Source organism: Sparus aurata, chromosome 11, assembly GCF_900880675.1.
Source record: "Sparus aurata chromosome 11, fSpaAur1.1, whole genome shotgun sequence".
Taxonomy (NCBI): Eukaryota; Metazoa; Chordata; class Actinopteri; order Spariformes; family Sparidae; genus Sparus; species Sparus aurata.
Window position 1 is genome coordinate 27,084,313 of NC_044197.1, and position 26,699 is coordinate 27,111,011.

The following is a 26,699-nucleotide window of genomic DNA, read 5'->3' on the forward strand; positions in this document are numbered from 1 at the left end:
ATATTCAGTGTCTTCAAGTTCGGTTTCAACAGGCTGCTCAAAATATTCTCCTCCTTCACTGCACTCTGAGATAGTTCCCGCTTGGATTCACCTCTTTACACATCTTTAACTGTGTTTATTTTAATCAAGTAACAGCCTGAAGAGTGTTATAGGAAATAACTAAAGAAGGCTTTTGGGTGAGGGGTGGAACAACCTCAAGAAACTGACACAAGTCCAGTTGCCTGGAAGACAAGACGCAATTTAAATTCCCTTTCTGTTAAAGTATTTCATTTTGACATTCTGCAGTATTTTGAAGGTATTATATGTTTTCAGATGAACTTATTTCTGTGTATCCGTTACTGGCTCCAAGGTCCTCTCCGCCTCACTGAGCTGGCTTCAGTCTTCTTTTGAGGTTGTGGCGTCTGAGTGAAGGTCCTTGACAGCCTGTACCACAAGGTTTTATCATGTTGTGAGCAGAAAAGTGTGTAAGACGTGTTTTTCGCCAGTATTACAGAGTTTATTTGTGTGAGAGCAGAAAAGTCAATAAGATACTAACAGTGCCGGAAAAAATAAATAATTATATTACCTTTTACCATTTTTTATAGCACACACAGAGAAAGAAAGAAAAAAAGAAAGAAAGAAGATTTTTTCTTGATATTTCTGGTAAGAAGTGCTCAATGAGACACACAGAGGCGAAGAGACCTCACATACAGTACACACTGACAGTGTTAGGTCGTGAGTGTGACATGTCGCACAGATATCTCAGTCTTCTGTCCCAACTCTGTGATCTGCTCATTTCTTATCAAACCACTTGACATTGCGAGGCAGAGATGTCTTCTCACCGTCGAGAGCCGAGAGTTGTAAAAATTGTGACTGTTGACGTTTTTAAGTGTCGACCCTCTACTACTTTCTGGCCATGTCCTTCATCTGACTTTCTTAAGTGGGACCAGACAGAATCCATCCTTATTTGAATGTGTGTGTTTTTTCACCATCTAAAAAACCCTGAGCGTAAGTCTCAATCCAAATATACTCCTTGGCCTTAACACTCAGCCCTGCCCCTTAGCCCAGGGGTAGGGTGTCTGGATTCTTGTTGGTATAGAGCAATAAGGAGAAGCATCCAGGCAACATGGCAGAATTCAAAACGACAGTTATGAGAACTCTCTGTCCTCATCAGTGTTTCATGAGAATTTTCAGTGAGAATCTTTTAGTAGCTGGTGGCATGGCTCGTTGTGTGATGGACAAGTTCAATAATGAACAAACCAAGGTTTATGAGTGACTCTTTTTGGCCTTTAAGGTGCTGGCCATGCACAGTTTATGATGTTTACCCTCCTGCTGTAGGGTTATGGGGGCACTGTCAGCTGTCCTTAGCTTTGGAATGTTTAATCCAGAAATCGAGAGGTCTCGTCTGGGTGGGCTGGAGATCAACCTCCATCCAGCTCAAAATTTCAGAATTGTTCATAAATCACTTGCCTTTCTGATTTGTTACCATCTAACTTTACGTTGTTATGGCTGATTTGCATATGGCAGTCCCACGTTTTGATGTATTTTCCTGTGACGGCATACGACACCTGAAATTGAAGTTAAGTCCAGCAGTGACATTGCTGCACTTGGCACTGTTCTTTTAATATCAGGTGCCAGGATTGCCACAGTAACACCAGAGAAATCACCACATGCGAAGACAGCATATTGGAAATGTCTGTGAGCGACAGTTTACGTAAATAGCAGATTGTCAGTGTTGGCGGCGGTTTGAGCTCTCAGCGACCTTTTAGTTCTACAGCACAGTTTTCACACTCAAACACTGTATAAAGCAGCTAAACCTTTGCGCACCCCAACTGCTTTGGGAGAGGGTGAGAAATTTGTCAAGACACAAACTAACTGACATCAAAAAAACAAAAAAACAAGTTGTTTACCACTTGGCGATGGCTGTGAAAGAGAAAAAGAGACAGAAGGGAGGGAGATCAAGCTGATCAACAAGTCGACTGACTGTCTGGGACACACATCCAGCTCTGAACTCTTCTACCTTTAGTTTGTTGACATGATGGATGGCACTCATCAGTATTCAGCCTCCCTGGATCTGTTGTTATCCCTCTGGGCACTCAGTTATTTCACTAAAATGGTAAAATGGATGATACAGTGTACTGCAGAAGGATGGACTTGTCGTGTCCTGTCATCTGCCCTTTAGTCTTTTGTGGAAACATGACGTGACGCTGGTGTTTTCGGAAAACCTGTTTGAACCTCATTTTGACATTTGTAACGACGTAAATGCAGCTTATCAGTATGTCACGGGGTTCAGTTGGGTGACCTCACGCACTGGTCTGTGGACTCATGTTTGAAGCCTCAACTTTGGCCTAACGCCCGTCTTATCTTGCCTTTCGTAACCACAATTTTTTTTTTTGATCCTGATTGGATCTGACTAAAAAAACCTGATGATGCACCATGAATTCCTAACTATGCATTCGCTGTAGCTCTGTTTTTAAGGTGCCTGGGATACGTGGCTGACAAAGCCCCGGTCAGTGGCTGGCAGTTAAACAGCCTTTTACCTTCATATTCCTATAAGCTCTCTGTATTTGTCCTTCCGCTCTCTCTCACTGTCACCTTTTAAATGTCACCACTCCTCCGAGTAAAAACCAACACGCCTGTTCAAACACCTCTGCTTCTCTTATCCAGCTTTTTCTTGGCCAAGGCCGCGCTCTCGAGACACATTATCCACTGAGGTTTTACACTGCTCATTTCACCTCTCTGCACTAATTCAACTATATCCTGCAGTCAGTGCTCCGCTATTATCCGCAGCCCGCCGTGCGCCGCCGCCAGCCTCAGGCCTGCTGGATCTAGATGAACAAACAGCAGCATTATGAATGGTGTGAGGATGGACAAGCAGCTATACATTGTGTGTTTTTTAGAGTTTAGAGTAATAAAATATAACAATGTAATGGTGCTTATGTATCTTCAGCCATCTCCAGTTAAAACCTATATGCCAAAGAAGCAGTTTACACTACATATATTCATATTATATGGAAAATATCCAGAGTTTTGGAAATTGTGCACTGGGAGGGGCCCCAGTGTCACATGTAGGATGCATGTAGCCTAAGTACCAATTGACAAACGCATCATGGGTGAGCAGAGGAGAAGGGGAAAGTAAGGTTATTCTGTGTTATTACGCAGCCACGAGCTTCCTTCAGATTCCAAATTCGTCTGAAGATGCTGTTAAAGACCTGAGCTGGAATGGAAATGCACAGACTCTGAAGTGCCTGAAGAGAGAGGAGGAGTTAGACCAGGCACACTTAGGTGGATATGACAGGCTATTCAAAACTGTCAACAGGCCGTGGTTTATAGTCTCAGGTAATGAAAACCCCTCTGTGCTTGAAATGAAGTCCAATAACGTTGACAAAGTAATCTCAGTTGAAGCCTTGTTGTCAGAGTAGGGAAACGGGACCGGGCATATCTGAGTGAATTGTGAATAATTTGAACTGGCTCTCCGCTCCGTGCTGGAAAACAACGTCCATTAAAAAATACATTTTCGACCGGATTTAAGCGGCAATCATGAAAACAAGCGAACGTTGGATAATTAACTTATAACCAGGTATTCATGGGTTACCCCGTGGATTAATGACATAATTAGTCACAGCTCCTTTTTCATAACTGCCTTTCTCAGCTTTTTCAGAACAGTCGTTTTGTACAATGTATATTGTACAAAAAGTCTGTATTTGTGAGGTTTTATGATTATTGAAAAGTGGCCACTGCAGCACTAAAGTATAGCAGCAAATGAGCATTCCCTGTGTAGTTTTCAGGTTTCGCTTTATGATAAATGGATTTAAAAGAGAAGAGAAAGAGGTCTGCAAAAAGTAGGTTGTGATTACCAGGTGACATATTTGAATTGTCCCCCATTACCACGATAATCACCTCAAAATGTATTGAACATTAATGTGATTTAATAACAATAGTCTGCCATTTTCAGATTAGTAGCAAATAAACACTTTGTTGTCGGTTGAGTGTTTTTCAAGGTTTATGTGGATTTATTTCACATTCATTCCTGTAACGACTTTAACACAGAAGAATGCTGGACATTCTTAAGTGTTCGATAATATTTAGCATTTAACACACTTTTATTCTTCACTTTGATTCTTTATGTTTGGCAGATTTGTTTACTTATTTGCTCCCTGTAGAAAGTAATAGTTACACTACTTGTTGCATTACCTTTGCATTTTTCGGCAACAGGCTGCATTGTCACGTAATTGCCATTTAATCAGTCAGTTAGCGGTGAATTGCTAACCATATGCCAGATTTGCTACGTTTTGCTAACATTATCCCACTATTCAAGCTTCCCACCTTGAGAGTGACAGCAGGGGGAAAATGGCTGCTGTGTACATATGACAGTGACTGTAATGTGATAACTGAACTCGAAAAGCGCGTTACTCTACTGCGTCATAAACAAATGTAAACGATCCCTCAACCGTGTCCATAATGTCATAAGCGCTTTTCATGCGATGTTGTTCATAGGTCACTAATTCAGAGTCATTTGTACTTAACTTAGAACTCCAGTTCTTATCCTTGACATTTATAAAAATCAGAGTCCATGAGGCATGAAAAGGTCTCCACCGACTTTTCCTTTCCCATCGAAACCAAGCTGTCTCATTCTTGTCTCTGCTGTGTGACCCAGCCTATAATCATCTGCGATGGCTACTGAAGAGAGTTTACCCTTTCAATTAGAAAGAATACGTCTTCACTTCACTGCAGTCTCTTTTTCCACCGAAGCTTTAGCGAGATAACCCACTGCGCAGTATTTGTCTGTACCGTCAGTGAAATGATCCGTCATTCTAAACCTGCCTTTTCTGCTTTGTGATTGGTCAACAGAGGTATGTGACAGCCCACTGGTGAACAATCTGCCGCCGTCATCATTCAGAAGCTCCTCCCAGCTAACCAGCAGCCATGGGCCGGTCTTTGCCAAAGTCAACAGGAGAGAAGGTGAGGAATCACTCCATCCATTGTGAAGCCTAAACATTTCACCACGTGCACTGGCGGCACACTTCAATGCAGATCTATACCTGAAACACCGTCGTGAATGACGACTGAGCTGATCGGGGCGATGGTACATGCAGTCGTACTTTGCTCGGTGCAGGGTTTCAATTCAGTGTTTCGTATTTAAAGCTCCAGTGAAGAGCGTTACACCTCGGCAAACCCAAGCGCTTTAAGTTTTCAAAGTTTGAGTGACTTTATTGCCCAGAACTCATTGCTCAGCTTTAATCTACCACAGCATGAATGTGTTATTAGCTAAAACAGGTGCCAGTGATTCAGTCCCGATGAATCCAAGTTTCCTTACTCGCTGCGTGTGTGTGGTCAGCCGAATTCATTCTTCCAAAAAGTGAACAGCCAAACAGAAAAACGCTCCCTTGAACTGCAAACACCCAGCAGATATTTCACTAGTGAAGCATGACAGCATCTTTATTCAAAGGGAATGGGACACACCGTTATGTTGCAGTCCCGATTTCAGATTTTAATTTGTACTGTGCAGTTTACTTCTAGGATCTAACTGCCAGAATAAATGTTGACAGCGTAGATTTCTACGGACCATGGATTTGTTGAAACCTTAACATTTCTTCATTTTGTGACTTTATGTTTCTTTAGGTTCGATTTGCAGTTTCATGTTGTGATAATGCCGCGCTTGATGGTCTGATCAGGGGCAGGAAGAGATTGTGTTTTGGTAGACCTGCTTCTATCACCACTAACCCAGCGGGAAATTATCCTCATGTTTCATAAAAGCTCAGTCGGTGGAGAAATGTGCTCCACGTTCAGCGGCTGTGTCCTCGCTACTGCCATGTTTCCAATCTGAACTGTGGTCCCCTGCTGCATGTCATCGCCCCTCTCTCTCTCATCCCCTCTCAAGCTGTCCTGTCATGTAAAGCCATGAAGGGCCAAAAAAATAACACAAATATGTCATGTTTTGTCACCACTAACCCCACGTCACCACACATTGAAGAAGAGACGTATGACGCATACCAAACACATCTGCGATTTGCAGAAAAAACACAAAAGTCAATTTTACACTGTCGACCGGGCTGACTCGAATGACACTCCTTCAAGCTTTTTCCAGGCAACCACTTTGTGATCGAATCAGCTGTATGAAAGCTGTGTTAATATGAAACTCCATGGCTGCATACTGTGTCTTCCCTGTGACTTGTTTGCCCACATGGTGTGCCATATTGCAATTTGCATTGCAAACAAGCTCACGCTTCTGATATTGGCTTGAGTTGGTTTCTCCCCCTGGATAAAGTGCTCATCTAACTTGCTTCGTAAAACTCAGTCTTAATTTTCTCTGTCAATGTCCTTGCTGGATGTTGATTGTCAAGACAGGAGTTCCTAATAGCGGAACTTTCCCAGGGGGCCATGAACCTTTTGAGGACCTGAGGAACAAGGGAACTAAATCTGTTTCCTGTGTGAGAATTTGGGGTTAAAAAAAAAAAAAGTACTTTCATAGGTTGTGCTTTCTGATGGTCAAGGTCACTTACCTGGCAACTTCAACTTGTCTCTGGTTTCACTGACAACATAAGGAGGTACGTGGTGCCATTTGTTCTAAGTTTAAGACAAGGTAGGGACACTTCTTACAAAACAATGGCTTTGTTGTTTCCCAACTAGCAAAAAGAGCATATCAGAGAGTGAGCGAAAGAAAGCTTTATTTGTTGATAGTCTAGTTTAAAAGAGACAAATCATTATAAAATAAATCAATAAACCGTCTTCCGTAGGGAAAGACATTCTTCAGTTTCATCTCCTCTGTATTCATTCATTAAATCCAACTTACCCATTAGAGTTATGCAACAGTAAACAGCAAAAGAACATCAGGAGGACTGGGATGTTTCCTCGTGTGTGAAAATTGCATGTCAAATGTTGGGATGTGTTTTTTTTTTATCCATCATTGGTGTAATCTTGCCTAATCTTCACGGTTCTCCGGATTGCGGTCGAGACGCAAGTGGCGATGTGCCAAATGGACTTTGAGTTTCGCTCCTCTGACTCCACAGTTTTCTGGAAGTATTTGGCTGAAAATGACTAAATGAAAGAAGTTATTGCTTGCTCAAGTTACATAGTTGAAACTCTAGTCTGACCTTTTCAGTTAGAGCTGTGACCTTTTCCAGCTTCTCACAACTGTTTTCTCGAAGCATAAAACAGTGAGGGGGTCCGGGGCGCCGGCTGTCCATATAAAGTCCTGCCTTGTGCCGCTTTAAACTTTATGCGCTCGGCCTGTTTTTGGCATCAGCTGTCAAGAAGCACCTTCAGGCCAGTGAAATGTAGGGAACGGGCTGAGGAAAAAAAAACAAACGTCCCTCGACCGAATCCCCCAATTTCTTTTTTACTGAGATGTGTTCTGTCCTGTTCAGTTCTGTGGGGCTGCAATGCTTCATCTTCCCCTCAGTGCAGGAGAGAGTCTTTGCCTCTCTACAGGACACAGAGCAGCAAACATCAAAGGCAAACCTCAGCTGGATTCACACAGTCTGAGAGATGCCTCTGTGGTGGCCAGGAGTAGAGAGAGGGACGGACAGACGGACAGACAGACAGACGGACGGACAGACAGACAGACAGATAGCAGTAGCTACTGCCAACCATCTGTATCATATATAGTAATGCAACGGAATTATATTAGACTAGTACATCAAAAACTCTCCACAGGGCCACCTCCGCTCTACGAGGGGTATAAATCTGAGTCGTGATTCACACCCCAAAATAAAAATTCAAGAGGGAGCTCTCTGGCTGCTGATGTGGGGTTTTGTGAGGGGCTATCATGGCTTGTTTTTGGAGCTTTTGGGAGGGAACGGTTTGCAGATTTCTTCATTTACAGAGATCAGTGGCTGACTGTGGTGCCAGAGCAGAGAATCATCAGGGAGTGTGGGATTTTCTTTCTCTTTCACTCCCACTGTAAGAATAATTGGACTAACTCGGAGTCAAATTGAAGACAAACCGGCAGAATGTTGCGCTTCTGTTTTATCATTACAGCTGTGCAGCTTTTCCTATAAACACATTTCATCACGTCGCGGGACATTAAAATGAGAAAGGAATTGATGCCCTCATCTCTTGGGTCTGGAGACGCCGCCGAAAAACACAAAAGCCAATCATACAGCTGGACCAGTTCCAGAAGCCCAAAGCAGCGGTTCCCAAAGTGGGGCGCAGTGAGGACGAGGACAGGGTGACAAAGGATTGTGCCTTGATTGTGCATTTTTGATAGCATTTCGACAAATTTGAAAATTGGTGACATTTGCGTTTAGTTTCCAAAACTCTTCAAAACAGAAGCAAGAAATACCAAAATCGCAGTGTTCTGTGATCCCATGAGTGTTTCAGCACCAATAGCCACCATCGGAGCCAGCAGTTGAAGTATCTGTGTCGGTAAACAGAGTTCAAAGAAACGCTGACACATCGCAGTCTTCACCACAGTCGGAGACGACTGAACCTGAGCCAGCCATCTACACTTAAGAAAATTAGACGGAAAACTACTTGGCGAGCGGCTTCACGGACGGATCTTGGATGCTTGTGGCAGATATATGTAGATATATACGATATCTGTGATCTGACTCTCTCATCCTTGGCACACATGAAAGCAAGACAAGACCTTGTCGGTGGAGTCATATCTGCAGGATGCTCTCCCTCTCACCACATCAGAGAGTGGACTCAACAGCAGACTCACTGATGTTAAGTTAAGAAGCCTGCAACCTGTTGGTTTTGTTTGGACCGCCACTGTTTTCTGGAAACAACGCAACGCGATATCTCACGTGACTTTCCCGGCTTTTGATTTTAGCACTGTTTCTTATATGAGGCTCCTTTTTCAACTTCAAGGTCAATATTATTTTTTGCTAACGACAAAACAAGGAATTGTCCAGGCATTTATACGGAACCAAGCTTTAGCAGATACAGTAAATCTTAAAAGTGCCTCTTTTGTCTTAATTATGCTTTTACACTAAGGTTTGACTCATATACATTCACAAAAAAATGACCTTTTCCTAACCTGACCAAGTACTTCATTTAACTCACCCTAACCAAGTACTATACTTTGCCTAACGCTTACTAAAGAGCTGTCCACACCAGCCCGGTTAATTTTGCAGCCGTGAAGTTATGTTCCCGGTTTTACTGTTCTGTCCACATGCAACCGTGCTTTTGGAACACTGAAACCGTGGTCGTTTGAAACCGGAGTCCAGGGTGAGGTTTTCGGCCGATTCTGGTTTCAGCGGTTGCGTGTGGATATGACAACCGCGAAAATTTCCACTGCTTACGTCAGAGCTGAGCACGTGCCTCTGTAAATATTGCATGCGCAGCAATGTAAACACAGAGTAACGACAGTTAGAAGGTGGTTAGAGGTTAACTAGCTTCGCTTGATAACTTGGCTAATATGGACGTGACAAAGTTGTTTATTGGCTTGCTGTCAGCTGTGTTCGGCTGTCATGTCCAGCTGCTCAACCTAATGCAACAACGACGGCGCCTGGACGAGCAACGAAGGAGACTGCTTCTCTTGCTAGCAAACAAACGATGCACCCTTGCGAGTCGCCATTGTTGTTTGTGTTTTGTTATTTGCCACACTTCCCCTTTCCGGTTTTAAACTATTTTGATTGGTTAAAACAGCCTTCCCGTTTTACCGTACATCCCCACTTATCGCTGTGGCATATGTATTACACGTATATTGCATCACTTGTTGGTGGATTTTACGGTTGCGTGTCTACGGAGTTATTCTCGGTTATTTTTATTACACCACTCGTGTGGACGCGGAATTTTATTTAACAAAACCTCAGTTGCAAAATAACCTGGTCTGGTGTGGACAGGGCCTAAGTAGTTTTTTGTGTAAACCTAACCTTACCCCAACCTTTTGACGTTATGTTAATAAAATTCAAAGCATTCAGCTCACTTTATCTAAGTATGACTGAACGCTGTATTGTACGTATTGTTGTGAATTTGATAGCAGAACCTTTATTTTGAAAGTACAATCAAATCTTGCTGATGACATATTACTGCAAAGCCCTTCACGTCCAGAAGCGATGCTAGGGGAGAAGGTGGAGCGTCGTGGTTTGAAGCTTAAGGCTGCTGAACAGTTTGATGAGCTGGGAGTGAAAACGTGTTGATGCAGTCCAATATGTCTGTTGTCTCGAAGAGCTACAATGATAGCGTTATTATGTTTAATGTTATGTTTAATTAATATGCCTAATGTATGGATTTTGCATCACTGACTCTTGTTTACCTGATGTTCACCAGGAGATGCCATCCCTCCGTTACTGTCTCGCAAACAGGGACAGAGAACAGCAAACCTGAACGCCACAGCCAGCTGAAACGTTCTATCTGTCAGAAAATAGTTCTAACAGATTAAAAATAAATCTCTTTCACAGGCCAAGTAGGCAGCTGGGATGTCGAGGTTACAAAACTCCCACATGCCTCCTTGGCCCCCGCTGCAGCCAGTTAGTCCCATCTTGGCTGGTCGGCCCATATGGGGGCTGGCAGCGACTGGACTGTTCACACACACAGTGGTTTAATCTCATCACGGTGCTGCCTCCGCTCCGAGTGTTTGGACTCTGAACTGGGCCAACTTTAACGCGAGGAGGCAACACCGTGCTCTGGCACTGAGTCTGATTATTCCCATGTGCAGAGTGGACGATTAGCATGTAATCGATTTGCAGCGAGGCCAGAAATAAGGGCCTTGACACAGAGCTCAGCGGTGGTTTTCTAACAGACAGCGCTGGTTAAGAAGCCAAAGAGGCACAAGCTCTTCTGCAACAAATGAGAAAAAGTGAAAACACACTGTTGATGTAAACAACTCCGCTGGGGACGAGTAAAACTATCTCGGGTTTAGCAACTTTTTATCACCAGTGACACACCAAGCTAATATAAGCTGATAAGATTTAAATCAAACCACAAGACCACAAGTCCTCCTCTCCACCGTGTTGACCTGGAAGAGGGCAGGCCACGCAAGATAACTTGCAGTCAAACAGAAAAGATCAGAAAGAAGAGGCATCAAATTTTACAGAAGTTCAGATGTAAGGAGATAGTAAAACAGAGGAGAGCAGTGATCCAGCGGAGCCCAGGGTATGACGCTCCAGCACAAATTTCCGACTTGACATCTCAATTCGAACGACCCTTCCATTGCGCTTTTTGTTCCTTGAATAAGCAAATTAACCTCCAACTGGAGATAGCGCTTGAAATATTCATAGTGCCGCTGTTTTCATAAAGCTCACCAGTATGCACACACAGGCTTGGCATGCTTCCCACTGGCAGCAAACCCCGTGCCAAGTGGCGGCCATGAGCCTGATTATCAATGATCCGACTGAGTCAGTCAACATATTCATCTTTGACTCTGTTGTTGCTGTTATGGAGCTGAAGAAAAGTAAGTGTTGAGGGGGCAACCCCAACAGGGAACATTAAGCAAATCCTAATTGGCTGCATGGTAATGTGCAGATTTCAGCATGCAGAGCCTCTCCAGAGATCTGTAGTGGCTGTGAAACAGAGTGGAGAGGTGGGTGCTATGATTCTGTGAACTATGGATATGTTGAAACTTTTATATGTTGCAGCTTCATGTTTCTTTAGGGTACTTTATTTTGTGCTCATGTTCTGTTTAGGTTTAGGCATGAGAGCCACTCTCTTACAGGAAAAGATTATGCATTGTCTTACCCCACAAATGGCTGGAAAACATCACATCTGATTCAAAATGTCCTGCCCAGCTGCTAACACCCATCCTCCTTAATGTTATTGTGCCTCGTCACATTTGATTATTTCCTTTTTTATTTGGAAAACTTCAATCTTCCCCCAAAAAAACTATGTCTTACATGAAACACTTGAGTTAATATAAAACACTCAAACCAGCATTCTTTCAAAGTGGAGGCTGTAAGGATCCAAATTAGAACAATAATTTAAAGTGAACTACAGAAGCCCCTTAACGACCACGGGTCAAACATATTATTTCCTCCATTTTCCCGTGCTAATGAGTTAAATGTGATGTGTTTTCTTGAGATCACAAGGTTGTTTAAATCATTATTATGAGATAACGCTGTTGTTTTTCGGGGGGATGATTAATAAATCATTTTATCAAGATCTCAAGATAACTGACTTGCTGCACTTCACTTCGTCACGATGCCATGTATGCACGCCGGCATGGCACTGCTGATCTCTTTAAAGTCAGGCTTCAGGTAATAAGAGGGACCAATGTTTTGTTTTCTCATATTAACTCTTTATTGTCCTCTTTATCTCTTTTTCATGAGATAGCGATAAAAATATCTTTGGAAAGCAACATTTTCATTCCGTCATATAGACATAAATAACTGAGTTGACTGACTCAGATGATCTTGAGAAAACAAGTGATACTTTATCATATAAAAACAGAGGTGATAACATGTTTGACTCATGGCCGTTGAGGGCTTCCGTAAGATGCCTCCTGCTCTGTATTTACAATTATACTTTTCTGGCCGTTTTCTTCTACTGTGGCAGCAACCAGCTTGAGGTGCCTTACTGGCACCAACTGTCGCTTCTCAAAGGACGTGGTAAGCGATCCTTCTGCCAAAATCGCGTTGCTTTAAGAAGCAGCTGTGTTGCAAAGAATCCAGCCATGATTTGCCAAGTAGCCTGCCCTGAACACAAAGCAGAGTCAAGAAGGGAAAGCTTTACAATGTAAATACCATTATATATCCCAACCCCAATACAGTGCTGTGTTTCATACTACCAACAGACATAAAAAAGACCTTTATAAAGTCATTTGACTGGATGTGAATGCCTCTTTTTAAAAAGGCATGAGTTGTTGGATGTTCCCCCATTTTGCTGCTCACGTGCTCCTCCTCCTCCTCCCCCCCGCCCCCCTTGCTCTATCCTTCTATCATAACCTTCGCTCTTTCTTTTCACCATTTCTTCCTGTATAGTCAGGCCGTGTCCCGCCCTGCCACTCTCCTGCTGTCCTCTTTGGCGAGCGTGCTCTGCTGTAATTGTAATATTAATTCGGCCTTTCTGTGGGCCGCCAAGAAAACACAGAGATAACTTCATTCCATCTTATCGCCAAATGTTAATGACAACATTTAACATTTATAGGCAAATGTTAATGATAGTATTTAACATCTAAACGGTCTCTGTTTTTCAGTGGGCCATACTGATAATTGCACATTAGAACCACTGTAATTACGCGGAAATAGGCTCGGGAACACTTCATCAATCCCCGGTAATCATTTTCTGGAAGTACTAATTTAGATTTGAAAAGGGGGATTTTAAACATGAGCAGAGGGCTGTAGGTTGAGATTAACTATGTGAAGGGAACCATAGATGAGGTATTGATCTTTGTGTAAAGTTTATGTGCCACCTCTGCCTCTCCAGGTACCCATTTAATGCTGCTCTTTAACACCATATCTGGTTTAATTACGCAGCTGCTCTGCTGAAATTCTCTTGGTCTGAGGTGGTTTCTCTCTCCTAGTATAATTTTAAGAGTAAATGTCTGATTCCTCACCTTACCTTTTTCTTATGGTGGTTTTTCATTAATCACTCAGCCTACAGACAACAGTCTGAGTTTTAAATCGATGGCAGCCTCTTAAAAAGCAGTCAGATTGTGAGAACAGTGAGATTGTGTAGCTCATATTGAGGCATCCAACTATGAAGCAGGGAATCTCTGTATGTCTGTATGTTTTCTGCATATCTCGAGAACCATTCGTCAGATTTACTTCCCACTTTGTTGCGGAGGAGCTGAAGAAGTCCAGTGTCGAATGTGTTGCAATTTGGACATGCAGCACATTCAATAATGATACATTTTGAATTAACAGCGAAAACTGCTCTGTGCAGCAGCGGGGGCGTGGCTTTGGCGCTGTGGGCTAATGGGGATCTAATGGGGAAGCAGACATAAACAGAATGGAGATTAACATGGGGCAACAATTTGCTGTAGTCACATGTTGCAGAAAGTTAAACAAGTCTGGATGAGTCAGGAGCAAGTTCATTCTTTAGTGAGAAATGAGAGCGATTATATATTTGTATGTAAGCTAGCGGTAGAATGTTGACTGTTGCCTGGCAGCACCGTCGGTTGCTCCAGGATGCCTCGCATTGGTTGTTGGTGTCAGGTTTCAAAAGTAACGATGTAATCACCCTGATTTTAAATTTGTAAATATCAAACATGTCTGATCCGATCCGGGTGGCTCTGATGATCACACTGTGCAAACATTTGAACGGGTTGCCCTAACTCGCCCAACACTGCTCTCACGGCAAACCAGACGTTCATCTGTAGTAGACTGTTAGAGTACATTGGAAGTCTCGAGGTAGGATCATGCCTGCGCAGTCTGGAGCTTTCTTTTTTTTCTTGAACGCTGTAGCCGCCTCATCAACTCTTGCAGTTTAAAGTCCCGAATCTGCGCTGAGCAACATTTTTTGAATGGGCGGTGCACTTTCATGACCAGGACGAAGTTCTTTATATGTCTGAACACAAACTGGATCAAAAAACAATCATCGGGCAGGAGTCTCACAAAAATCTGCACACCGTAGTGAAAAAGCTTGACAATGCCTGGCGGCGGTCTCTCACAGTGCTTTGTTGAGTTTAAATTTAGAAGGAGCTCTCAGTGCAATATCAGCTGATCTTTTCTCTGCCTTGCTGATCACCTATCTATGCCGCAACCGGCCGTTTTCTTTGTTTTCCAGATCGGTGCATTTTTCCATGTCACTGCCTGAAAAGTCGACGTACAGTAATAAGGCACAGTTCGTACTGTTGCTTTTCGTTTTCACATTGTTTTTTGGACAGCCATGAATCAATTACCACAAAGGTCATACATTTCCTTTGGAAGACACATTCGTCGCTTAGCCGTAACGACCTGTTGCTTCTGTATGACATCAACATCAGCTTCGTCCCACATACATCTCATAAAAATCCCTGTTAACGCCTTGCCTGCAAACTTCATTGATTTGTTCTCTTTTATAAACTCAGCAATCCTTCCTCCCACGTTTTGTTTAAATTCCCCAAAGGCAGCATCTCCAGGGGCCGGTCCCATTTTTACTCTGCTGCAGCTGACCCCTAAAACTGCTTTCATCGCTCTGTTACTTTCAAGGTCTTTATAGTGGATATTAGCTCTCACACACATGTTCCAGTGGTCTGCTGTGTTGAAATCAGCTCCTTTTAGGACTTGTTTTCTGTTTTCAGCTGATGCCTCCCATCTCTGAGATTGTTAATATGGCTGTTTGTTTGCTCCGGTGCTGAGTCACTTTTATATATAGCTGCATATTATCTTCCAGGTTGTCAGAAAAACACCTTAAGCTCCGCCCGAAGTCCACTGCAACTATATGACTCTCCAACTCAAATCACCTTAAAGCCCTTTCAGATTCCCCTAAGCCCACACAGACACATTTACAAATCTCGACCTGGTAATGCTGTCTGTCACTCTGTTCACTCTGCATGCTGTTTGTGTATTACTTTGGGACCCACTGACTTTGGGAGATTTTCCCTCTGCTAATGGCTTGTATCCTTTTCCCATCTTTGTCTTCATGTCCCTTTCAGTGTCCTCACCTTTCCGTCACCCAGTACGGTGTAGAACAACAGTGCATCAGTGCTAACCAAACATTACTTTTATTTGGTGCGCACATCTGCTCCCTCCAGTGAAGCCATTGCCCTGACGAGCTGTGTGTCAGCCCTTATTTCCCAGTCGACACTTACATGGTGGAGATTGGAATTAAAACAGAATGGATAGAAATAATGTGCTGGATGCTGTGGTCTTTTACTGTCTTATTAAGCGAGACGACGGCTGAAGTTAATTCTCCTTGTGGAGAGGGCTCTGTCTAACACCAGGAGGGACTTGTCTAGCTGTAGGCGTGGTGTTACAGGAGCTGGCTGATAGCCCTAAGGCTCTCTCTGTGGTCCACCCTGAGCACAGAGCAGGCTGTGGTTATAGAGAACAGGATTGGTTTGTTTCAGCTGTTCATTAATCCATCACTAGGTTTGTGGGTAAATTGTGCTAAAATGCCAACTACCAACCTAACATGTGGTTGTTTTTTCTTGTAAAGCTCATGGATGTATAAGAGATATCAGTATGAATGCATTTTTCTATCTCTCCTTGTCATCTAAATTGTTCTGTTTTAACTGCAGAGGGCCCAATCACACTGCTCAAGACTACAGACTCGTTATCATAAGACCCGCCCTACTCCTCCTCTGATTGGTTGGCTAAGATAATTCATGGCTAATTTTTACACATGTGTAGGTTGTAGGTTGGCTTTTATTTATAGAGAAAAGCAGGAGTACCTTAAGTAAAAAGTAAAAACAAACTGTACACAAATTATAAAGGCTGTATACATCACATTTACTGTATTATTAAAGGACATTGTTCAGGTCATCTTTTCTTTTAAATATGGGGATAAATATCATACTTTGGACTACATGTCATGTCAGGTCATGACATCTTATTGTGAGTTTTTTTCTTGTCATTGCTATGACACTTACAATGAGATCCAATCAAACGTTTTAGGCTATATAAACAGGAAGTCACTCTAGTATACCAAACTATAAAACGTGTAACTGTAAAAGCACTACAGCAGCACTGCAGTCCACCATGTCGATGGTGACACGTCGTGTTTTTATATCTCACAACACAACAGTTCAACTTTTCTTATTCTAAAGTTGAACATCAAAACAATAAAGGTGAGTGGGTTAGGGTTAGGGTTACGTATGTGAGTCTTGCAAATCACTGAGCTTTCCACAATGTGCATGTGCAAATGCTTCACAATAAAATGTAAAAAAGAAAATGAAGAGGGGTTCCTGTCCACTGAAACAGTAGAGGGCTTTTCGTTTGAAACAGATACAGAAAGTATTGAGTTTGTATCAACAGCGTAATGGGGTAACTTAAACAGGGCGAACGGGAGCGGCGAGTCAAAACAAAGCTTCGCACTTCAAACTACAAAAACAGTGTGTAACACTAATGAGCTACAGCACATCCTGCAGCGACTCGTTACACAGAAGAGATCTCTCCTATCAGACATAGTCTGAGCAGTACTGGTGGCACTGTGTGCACAACTCTTAACTGTAGTACAGCACAACAAGATAACAGCACTGCACTACCTGTGGAGCTGAGCAAATGGGTTATCCCAGTTTGGTTGGCACACAATCAAACTGGCTGGAGCTCGAACACTGGACTGGTGCCTAACTCGTCATCTAGTAAACTCTTACAGTACCTTATGCTGAAGCTGCTTGAGCTCTTGGTCCAGTTTACAGCACTGTGTTGAAAACAGAGACGCCCGGAGCTTGCTCAAAGCATTAAGCTGAGAAATTAAAGACCTTTGACCCCCACTAAAGAACAAACAATGAAAACAAATGCATAATATGTCTGGTCATTTCTTAGTTTATAGCATACTAAACTCTCTGAGCGTGATGTCTTGAACCTGAGGCTGTTTTTACTCCATGGATTCTTACACAGTCACTTCATGTTTCAGCCCCCGTCACCATTTCGGGAAAGGTTAAGCCAGTCAGAAATGCCATTATTTGACTTTTTTTTTTTTTTTTTATATATTTTTTTTTGGCCTTTTTATTGGCTTTATTGATAGGTCAGCTGAACATATGACAGGAAACAAGGAGAGAGAGAGGGGGAGTGACACGCAGCAAAGGGACCCAGGCCAGGAGTCGAACCCAGGTCCGCTGCAGAGCCTCGGCACATGGGGCGCACGCTCTACCAACCGAGCTAAACGGCGCCCCATTATTTGACTTTTAAGTATTAGTCCCATACATGTATACATGTGCTATAAATAAAAGGGTTGAAGGTTAATCCAAGGTTCTCAACTGAAATCTGCTCCACATTCAAACTGATTCCAGTGGCATTTCCCATTTGGGTACAAGGTAGCAGAGTCTTATTTTTGAACGATGTTAGGCACTAAGATGCTTCCAGGGAAAAACCAGGCCCTCTTGTGAAACACTTGTGGTTTCTGATGGCCATGAAGTGGCTGCTGTGGGAGCTGAACTTGTTATCTATGAGTTTCTGTTCCATCTCCACCCCTGCTGCCATAAAAAAGTCATAATCCAGCCCTGACACCACATGTCCTTGGCCTGTATCCTAACACTGTGCCAGGAGGAAGCATCCAAAATAACATTCCCTTTGAAGCTTTCATACTAGCCCAAATAAATCCATGTATGATTCGCAGCAATGGCACATATTTACTTGTTTGGAGCAATGCACTGATTTTTAAGGGGACTTGTTGGAAAACTGAAGTAAATGAGAACACAGACACCAAAATCCTCCACAGACACTCAGCAGATAAGCACCAGACGGACTCTTTAGTAGAAGAAAACAGTTTGCTTTATCAACCTGTGGTCGAATACATTTTAATAATAAAACACTCAATACTGTAATTTAGCTACTTTTCTTTAAAAAAATGTGTTTCTGTTGAGCAAACTCGCACTAATCAAACTTGTATTGATTTCAGCTCCCATCGACCAGCGCACAAGCATCCTCCGAGAACTAGAAGGTCACACTCCAAAGCATGTGGTTAGAGACATTTCCCTGTGAAATCAGGCCTATAATTCAAAACAGGAAACAGACTGAAAGTGTCCAAGCATGGGGTATTAAAGATTATTTATTAAGTATTTAAAATCAATCAGACTTTACTGTCAGTTTAGGACCATTTAATTATGTAAAGAAAAAGGTTTATGGTTACGTTTGGACAACATTTAACATTTGAATGAGAAAATGTCTATATATGTGAAGGCAGACTGTGTGTATTGCTGTATTGTCACTAAAAACTCATGGTGTTTGTGAGCAAATTTCAATATTACAAAGCTGTTACACAAGCCAAACATCACTTTAGATTAATTTCTTACAAATAAGTCTGTTTCCTATTCGACTCTAACAACGCTGTCTCTTAAAATTACATTTCTATACTAATTTGCAACAGCAAATACACTTTTAGAGAGCTGTAATGCAACTGGAATGACACTTTTATCAACATAATTAGGAAATGAATTTTTAATAATATCTGCTACATAAAAAAAATGTTAGTACCAAGTGTATTTGCAAAACAATGTCTGCTTCGAGAAAATAAAGCATGATTAATGTACTTTTTATGGTTCAATTTAGGCACTCGCATCCCTTGGTTAAGGTTGGGGGAAGACCAAAATTAGTTTTCAAGTAAAAACAAAGGGAGAGGGAAAAACAGTTGGTGAATCTGCAGCAATGTGTGAAAGTAATTGTATTAAGGAAAGTTTTACCGACCACTGTTCATCGATGCATCATGCACATATGGCTCAGCTGGTCCTGGCGAGATTCCACACTACTCTCAGCTGGAGCCCTTTTAAAGAGGTGCTGAGGGTGCTCTAGCACCTCCATCTCCAGGTGGCTGAGATAAATCATGGATACTGTAATTTTTATGTCACATTACACCCCACCTCTCCCGGTGCCTGTCACCTGCAATATCTTTCGTTTTAACTATTGCGAGCAGCACAGGCTTTCCAGATGGTTTCCTATAATATCTACCACAGTGTCCCACAGTAATTACTCTGTATTGATCTGTTGTGGCTGAAAGGTTTGGACCAGGTTCATTGTCTCTTGCTTGGACAAAATGAAATGTAAATGCAGTTTTAAACCTACAGTGACATTTCTTGATGATGCCTTTTGATAGTGCCATGCTGCCTCACTGACGTGATGTCAAGATGCTGTCAAGTTGTGAGACTACCTCCAACTTTTCAGTAGACTTGATCACAAATCCATTCAATGCATAAATTAAATTGTTTTTTCAAGGAGATCACTTCAGGTAAATATTGTAAATCTTGTATAAGAATCTTAAGCAGCATCTCACACAAATTGAACGATCAAAGAAAAGTGCTGTGGAGGCAGGTCTGGCTGTGCTAGACTAGTTCCCTATAAAGATCGCTTTCAGTATGCTATTCAGTCTGTGCACAAAGGAAGTGCGTCTGCCATTGTGCAACCAAAACGAGAAGAGAGGTTGTTTTCCCCGCTCGCTATCCCCAGGTTACGGTGGAACAAAAGGAGTAACAATCTCTGAAAAAAAAAATAGAATACCGACGAATAGGCGGAGTGTTAAAAACAGAGGTAAAACATGAATGTGATGCTCCACTCATCTTGTTCTTTCTTTCCGTAATAAAGTAGGTGGCCTGCCTTGGAGGCGGTGCATGGTTGCCATGGGAAGCACCTGAACCTGGTGCACCCTCTTTAAAATCCCTGCCTCTCATAGCCAGACCTAGGTCGTGACAAGAGACAGGCAAACTCACTCAATGGAGAGCGTTCCAGTGTTGGATCGAAGTTGTTCCCCTACATTCATATGTGTTCACCTTTACCGCCGGGACCTGAGACAATGCAAAACCGGCATTCTTTCTGCTAGATCTGAAAGTAACAAAACCTACCTTGTTATGGGAACAACCAGGTGCTTTCATAGCACTGAGATCAGTGTTTCTAGGGCAAATTGGGATTGCCACAGTTGCTTTTTGCTTACGATGGTAGCCAGGCTGCCAGCGGTGAACGTTAATACCACAGGGAAATACCAAATGGGGGAAGTTGAAAAGTTGTCTTTTTCCACTTAAAGAAAATGAAAACAGAAAAGAGCCCACATGGAAAAATCCGGTGCCTGTTCCTCTGAGTATTGAGGGCTGTGTTGCCTTGCAAATTAGTTTTTTTGGGGGGGACAGGGACAACTGTTCTCACAGGACATTATAAAGTGTTTTCGTGGAGCTAAAGTGATCCAACGCCTCCTTGTACTACTGATACGTAATGTTTAACAGTGAAACAGCTCTTCATGGTTCGGAGTCGAGTGTCTTGTTTGAGGGCACTTAAATTTGTAGGTTTATTCCGAGCGTGTGGAGGAGCATCATTCACACACACTTCTCCTGTGGTTAAATGAGCCTTCAGCCCCACTTCTCCAACCTCCGACCAGCGCCGCCCCTGACTGAAGGTGTTTTGTCGGTTGGTCTTTTGATGCGGTTGACCCCAAAAGCCACGGCCTCCCGATTGGCTATTCACAGCGCTAATGTGCCGATTTGAATGTCCAGCGGAGCAGTGAAGCAATGCTCCTGACCTGTTTTTAACCTCAATTACCATTCCCGAGTGAAGAGAGGGCTCCATCATTACAGAGAGTCAGGTAGAGAAAAACAAGGAGATGTGCTGGATCAGAGCTGACAGGCATGCACGACAGAAACTATTGTTTTGGTGATCAAACAAGCGATGTGTGACTAACATGGTGGATTTAGGGGAAAGATGTTTCCCGCACCGACATTCTGCTCTCTTCTGTTTGAGCTCTTTCTGTTTCCCCCTCCAGTTCCTAATGAGCTGAGGTATCTACCCGTCTCTCTGACTTTGTTTCCCTCCTCGCCCTCTCTTTCCAAATCCTCCTCCGCCGTGCTGTATAGATGTCAGTTTATCTGTCCCTCTCTTTCTCTCTCTCTCTCTCTCTCTCTCTCTCTTTCCATCACTCTTTTACCCGCTTTCGTTCCTTTGTCTGCGCTCTTCACTTCTTTTCTCTCCAGTCCGGCAGTAATGAGTAAAGGTCAGCGTGTCAGCTCTCTCCTGTTGTGCTGTCAGTGTGAATGCCTGTTACCGAGGTACTTATTAGCTCTGGCCTTTGGCTGCTGCCCTAACGAGCCGGCAGCACGGCACCGAAACAGCTGGTGGAGGGGAAAAAAACAGAAGCGAGAGGAAAAAAGATGACCTCATACACAGCCAAGTCAACCCAAAAGATCCCACATGCGTCTATAAATATAAATATGATTTTGATGGAAACAAAATATGGAAATGTGTTGGATCCGGAAAATGTATTAGTGTGCATGAGAACATTTCGTAATTTGAATAATCCACACAAAGGAATCACGTTGGTATGAAAGTGACATGAAAATGTCTTGATAACTTTCAAAGAGACAAGTTATCAGAACGATGCAGCTGGACGAAAATGATTTCCTTCCTGCAGACAGTTGATTTACATTGTAAAAGCTTATGAGCGCGTTGTAATTCTAATAATTCTACCAATACGTTTTTAAAGGTATTATATATAAAAATTCTGCATTCAAATGTCTGAAAAAATGACAAGACCTTTGTTATTTATTTTGTTGAGTTGTGTACTGTATATCGGTGTACTGTGTATACAGCCTAAATGTTTCCAAGAGAAATCTGTGGATTTTTATTGCAGGGAGAGTTCATTTGGTCTCATGTCGCTGCTTCTGGGACAGGGAAGTTAGCAAACCACACTGACTTCAACATGAATAAAACTTTAAAACCTTACCTTGTCTGAGAACATTTGTGCCTGAGTCATGTCTGACAGATTTTAACAGCAATAGCTGTTGTTTCATAGTATATTCACAACCACTGAAGCAAGTTTGACCGGGACATAATTTGTGTTTATTCCACTTATTAAGTGTGTATCAGCCCCAAACACACAGATGATTTTACTGCACTTTAGCTGTAAGCTATAGAGTTGTTGTTCGTGTGAAGTTCCCCTTCAGCTCCAGCTACTTAACATTTCAGGACACAAATATCCAACAGCTTTGGATGCCAGAGTTTACTAGAAAGAAGGTTTTTGGACAACTCACGTTAGCTGCTGCTGCGTCTCCGGCACACCGCCGTCATGGCAGGCAAAAAGTGTTGATCCCCGAGTGCGACCCAACAGGCAGGAGGGTAATGGTTGACCGCTCCTCAAGCCTTCCTGTCTAGTCACACTCGGGGATCGACAATTTTTGTCTGCCATGACAGCGGCGCGCTGGAGATGCTACTGCTAACGTGAGTTGTCCAAAGCTGAATTCATTAATTAGACCGCATTATTTGCAGTAAGTATACATCATGCTTCGTATGCATAGACTGGGATATCATCATGTTTTTTTGCCTCACAGTTGTTAAACTGCTACTTTTAATAACATCTTCAAATCATTTTTGAGCTATGATCCACTGAGCTAAATACCTAGTTTAGATGTTAGCATTCATCCTAGCATGTTAGCTTCATGACACGGCTCATGGTCATTTGGTGATGATTGAACCGTGAGAATCTTAGTTCAGTCAACCATTTTCCCAGCATAATGTCATTAAAAACATTAATAAGGGATGTTCTCTCGCTTCAACAACAACAATTTTTTTCATCATTTAATTTAATTATGTTTTCAATTTGCTTCCAATTTGCTTGCAACAGTCCAAAAACCTAAAGATATTTAATCCCCTGTGATATATGACAAAGTAAAACCACAAACCTCACAAGTGAGAAGCAGAAACCGGAGTATATTTGGCATTTTTACTTGAGAAATGATGGATACTTGCTCACCGGGACCTTTTTTTTAAATGTTTTTTTTTACTGAAAGTCACAACGGGACTGAGCAGAGAAAGGTCTGCAGTCGTTGAGACATTTCACTCTGTTCAAACTGACCTTAATAACAGCAGCAATGCTCCATGGGTAACATCTGTCCAACAGCACATCACAGGGAAAAGTCCTGATGGGCGTCATGGTGGGTTCTATTACTCCAACAGTAGTTTAAAGGCGCCTTGTAAAAGATGTGATGAGTTGAGGGGAATGCGTCCACGTCAGGCTGCGTCTGAAGTGTGTGGTATTGATTTGTACTTGGCCTCCTGTCAGCATCACCTTGGCAACGCAGTCACAAGTGCTCTTCAGACTGGCTGTTTTATCATGCGTGATTGTGTGTGTGTGTGTGTTCTCTATAGTGGAGAAATCCCTCCATCTGCTTTTTGGGCACCATGGATTTGCTTTGCCCTGAGTCAGCACTTTTTATGAGACATGTACACGCACGCACACGCACAAGCATGCGCGCGCGCACACACACACACACACACACACACACACCCCTCTCAGTATTCAAAGTGTTGTTATCTTGTCGCAGCCTTTTCCATCACATCCAGTGTTTCTTCATAATCAGGTTCTGCCATAGCCTTTGATTCTCTCTCTCACTCTTGCTATTTCTCTCTCACTCATTTACACACACACACACACACACACACACACACACACACACAGACACACATCCACACTTCTTTGAGTATGCGATGCCAGCAGCATATGAAATTGAGGCTGGTGAATTTTGCCAATGGTTCACTGGCGCCGGGAGTGTGGATAATGACTCCGCTTGTCCCCCGACTTTCAGGTGTTATGGCGATAAAGTGGTTTTACAGTCAAAATATGTCAGCCATGTCATGATATGTTAGAGATGATGTCTTAGCTTATAGCGTCAAAAATGCTCCCACTTAAACCAGTGTTACCAGCAAGAAAGTTTTAAGATGCCACTGAAAACTGTCTGTTGTTTCTGTTGCCACAGGATTCTGCGTTTCTGAAGCGTTACCACAGAATCTTCTTGCTTTTCAGCCGCAGTAAAGGTGGTCCACACTGTGAAATGTTAGCTACCCCTTAGCAAAAAGTAGTTTATTCAAGTGTACTACAACTAAACTTATTTTATACTAAAACTGAGGCAGTACACTTGAAGTGTACTTTTTATATACTACATTTTATATACTTAAGAAAAGTATAGTGAAGTATACTAAGCTTATACTGAAAAGTATAAAGAAAAGTCTAAGACTAAGTATATTAATACTTAGACTTATACTTTAATACTAAAGCTTATACTTGTACTTTAGTATACAATGGACTGTGGCGCAAAGACTCTTGGGTATTCTGTTGTTGTTGGTGTAATTATGGTTCATGAATGTGTTTGTGAATAAGATGATATGTAAGACGGTTGTGGGTTAATTCACATCCTTGTTCTGTGGTTAAATTGTGTCGAATTAACAAAGATGATAAAAATGTTGGCACCGTGAGTGAAGGGGTGTTTTCTGGGAGAAACTTCCCGTCTGTTAAATTGTGAGTTTGTATGGTTATAAATGGTGAGTCTTTTATTAGAACTTGCCACATTAAAAGTGCTAATACTTACAACATCTTAATGTAAGTACAGAAAAAGGTTGAGTCATTGAGTCGTGCTACATTTACTTTAGCAGAATAAAGATGTTGTTCACTACACACATTTGCTTTGAGGTATTACCCCTGTTATAAACTTACATGTTAATAAACTAAAATGTGGCCTAAAAGTATATACTTAGTACACAAGTATTATATAGATGAGTATGCTTGTTGTATACTTGAAAGTGTACTTCTGTAAACTTAAAATGACCTTATAAAGTATACTTAAAGTATACTTTTATAAACTTAAAACGTTCCAATTTAGTCCAAAGAAGTATTAAATTAGTATACTTTCTAGCATGCTATAAGTATATGGTCCATAGTATACTTGCTATACTTATACTCAAGCATACTTAATAAAATGAACTTCAAGTATGCTACTTTTTGCTAAGGGACCAGCTACGAAACAGGCTGAAGTAAATCACAGAAGAGTTAAACCATACGGTTAAGGAAAGTTAACATATGCAGTGACGTTGTTTGGATAATGGACTGTACTCTTTGTTTTGTTTTGTGGTTTCATTTTGCTCGCGGTGCAAAATGTTACCGGAACCCTCCCTGCACTGTCAGGCTATCATAATGATAACTACCCAAACAATATAACAGTTTCCCCAGGAGAGGATGTCATGACTGCCTCTGTCGCACTTTTCTTCTTCTGCTGTCTCTTCTTTTCTTGCGTGACTTCAACAATGCGGCCGTCCCTCGTCTCACCTCCTCCTACCCTCCGACTCCCCGCAGCAGGTTCAGCATCCCTCAGTAAAATCATCCCACAGGTGTCTGGTACGTCTCAGGATTAAGTTGACTAAAGTCCTGAAACTCTCTTGCTTACTTCCTGTTTGTTGCCGGACTTCTCAGTGAGGTTAATTAAGAACTGAGACCTTTCTTTTTTTCAAATCTAGCCATTCTGTTGCTTGCTTGGATTTTTGCTGCGCCATCAGTTTTAAATACCATGCTCATTTATTTCACGTCTCAGAAGGACGACTGTGCCAGAAGATTAAATCAGACATTTGAGATTAGGACATTAACCGGACACAATCAAGATAATGTAGAGCAGGAACTTGGGTTTGTGTTTAAATGTAAGAGTGACAATGAAGTTGTTCAATACATTTTTCAGCAACTGATTTCAGGAGAGTCACTTTGAAGAACCTGTGTTCCACTGAAGATTGATGAGGTAGTATATTTTGGTATGACTTAACTTAAGTTTCCTTTTAGGGCTGCAACTAGCAATTATTTTCATCATTGATTAATCTGCCAATTATTTTCACTATTAATCAATTAGGAGTTCAGTCTATAAAATGTCAAAAACGAATTGTGAAAAATGCTCATCACAATTCCCAGGGGACCAAAGTGAGGTCTTCACATTCTGTTCGACCCAAATACTCTTCATTTACTATCATAAATGACAAAAAACTGCAAATCCTCACATATAGGAAACTAAAAGCAGAAAATATTTGACATTTTTACTTGAAAAACAGCTCTTGTTTTCTTCTTGGCCTCCAAGGAAATCAGAGTTAACGGTGTTTATTCATACCATTCATGCATTCTATACTGAAAATCACACATTGGAAATAACAAGTCAAATGATATGATGATATTAATACAAGGGGTGCAACAACTCACCGGTATGAATCAGAAAATCAATTTTAAAGTTAAAGACGTTATGAAGCTGCTGTGATGCTGCTTCGTCACAGCGTCTTCAAACTCTTGTAAAAGTTCAAGTGTCAGCGCAACACTCTCGCGAGATGTGGCAACGAAACATGAGCGTAATGCTGCCAAGGAAACAAAATCAGCATGTCCAACTACAGCGACAAGGTTAACAGAACACGTGTCAAATCTAAAATCAAAAGTCTCAAAGAGATTTGGATTTTACAAGACGGATGGAAAGCTGGACAAAA

The 26,699-nt window shown here is 42.0% G+C and overlaps 1 protein-coding gene across 1 annotated transcript in view; it reads left to right on the forward strand.

Moving 5' to 3' along the window:
• LOC115592007 (contactin-associated protein-like 4) overlaps window positions 1-26,699 on the forward strand; it is a 117,791-nt gene that overhangs the window by 12,651 nt on the left and 78,441 nt on the right. The window contains exon 2 of the mRNA XM_030434465.1: window positions 4,831-4,941. Within this exon, the coding sequence (XP_030290325.1) occupies window positions 4,831-4,941 (111 nt within the window). The remainder of the gene's footprint in view (window positions 1-4,830; window positions 4,942-26,699) is intronic.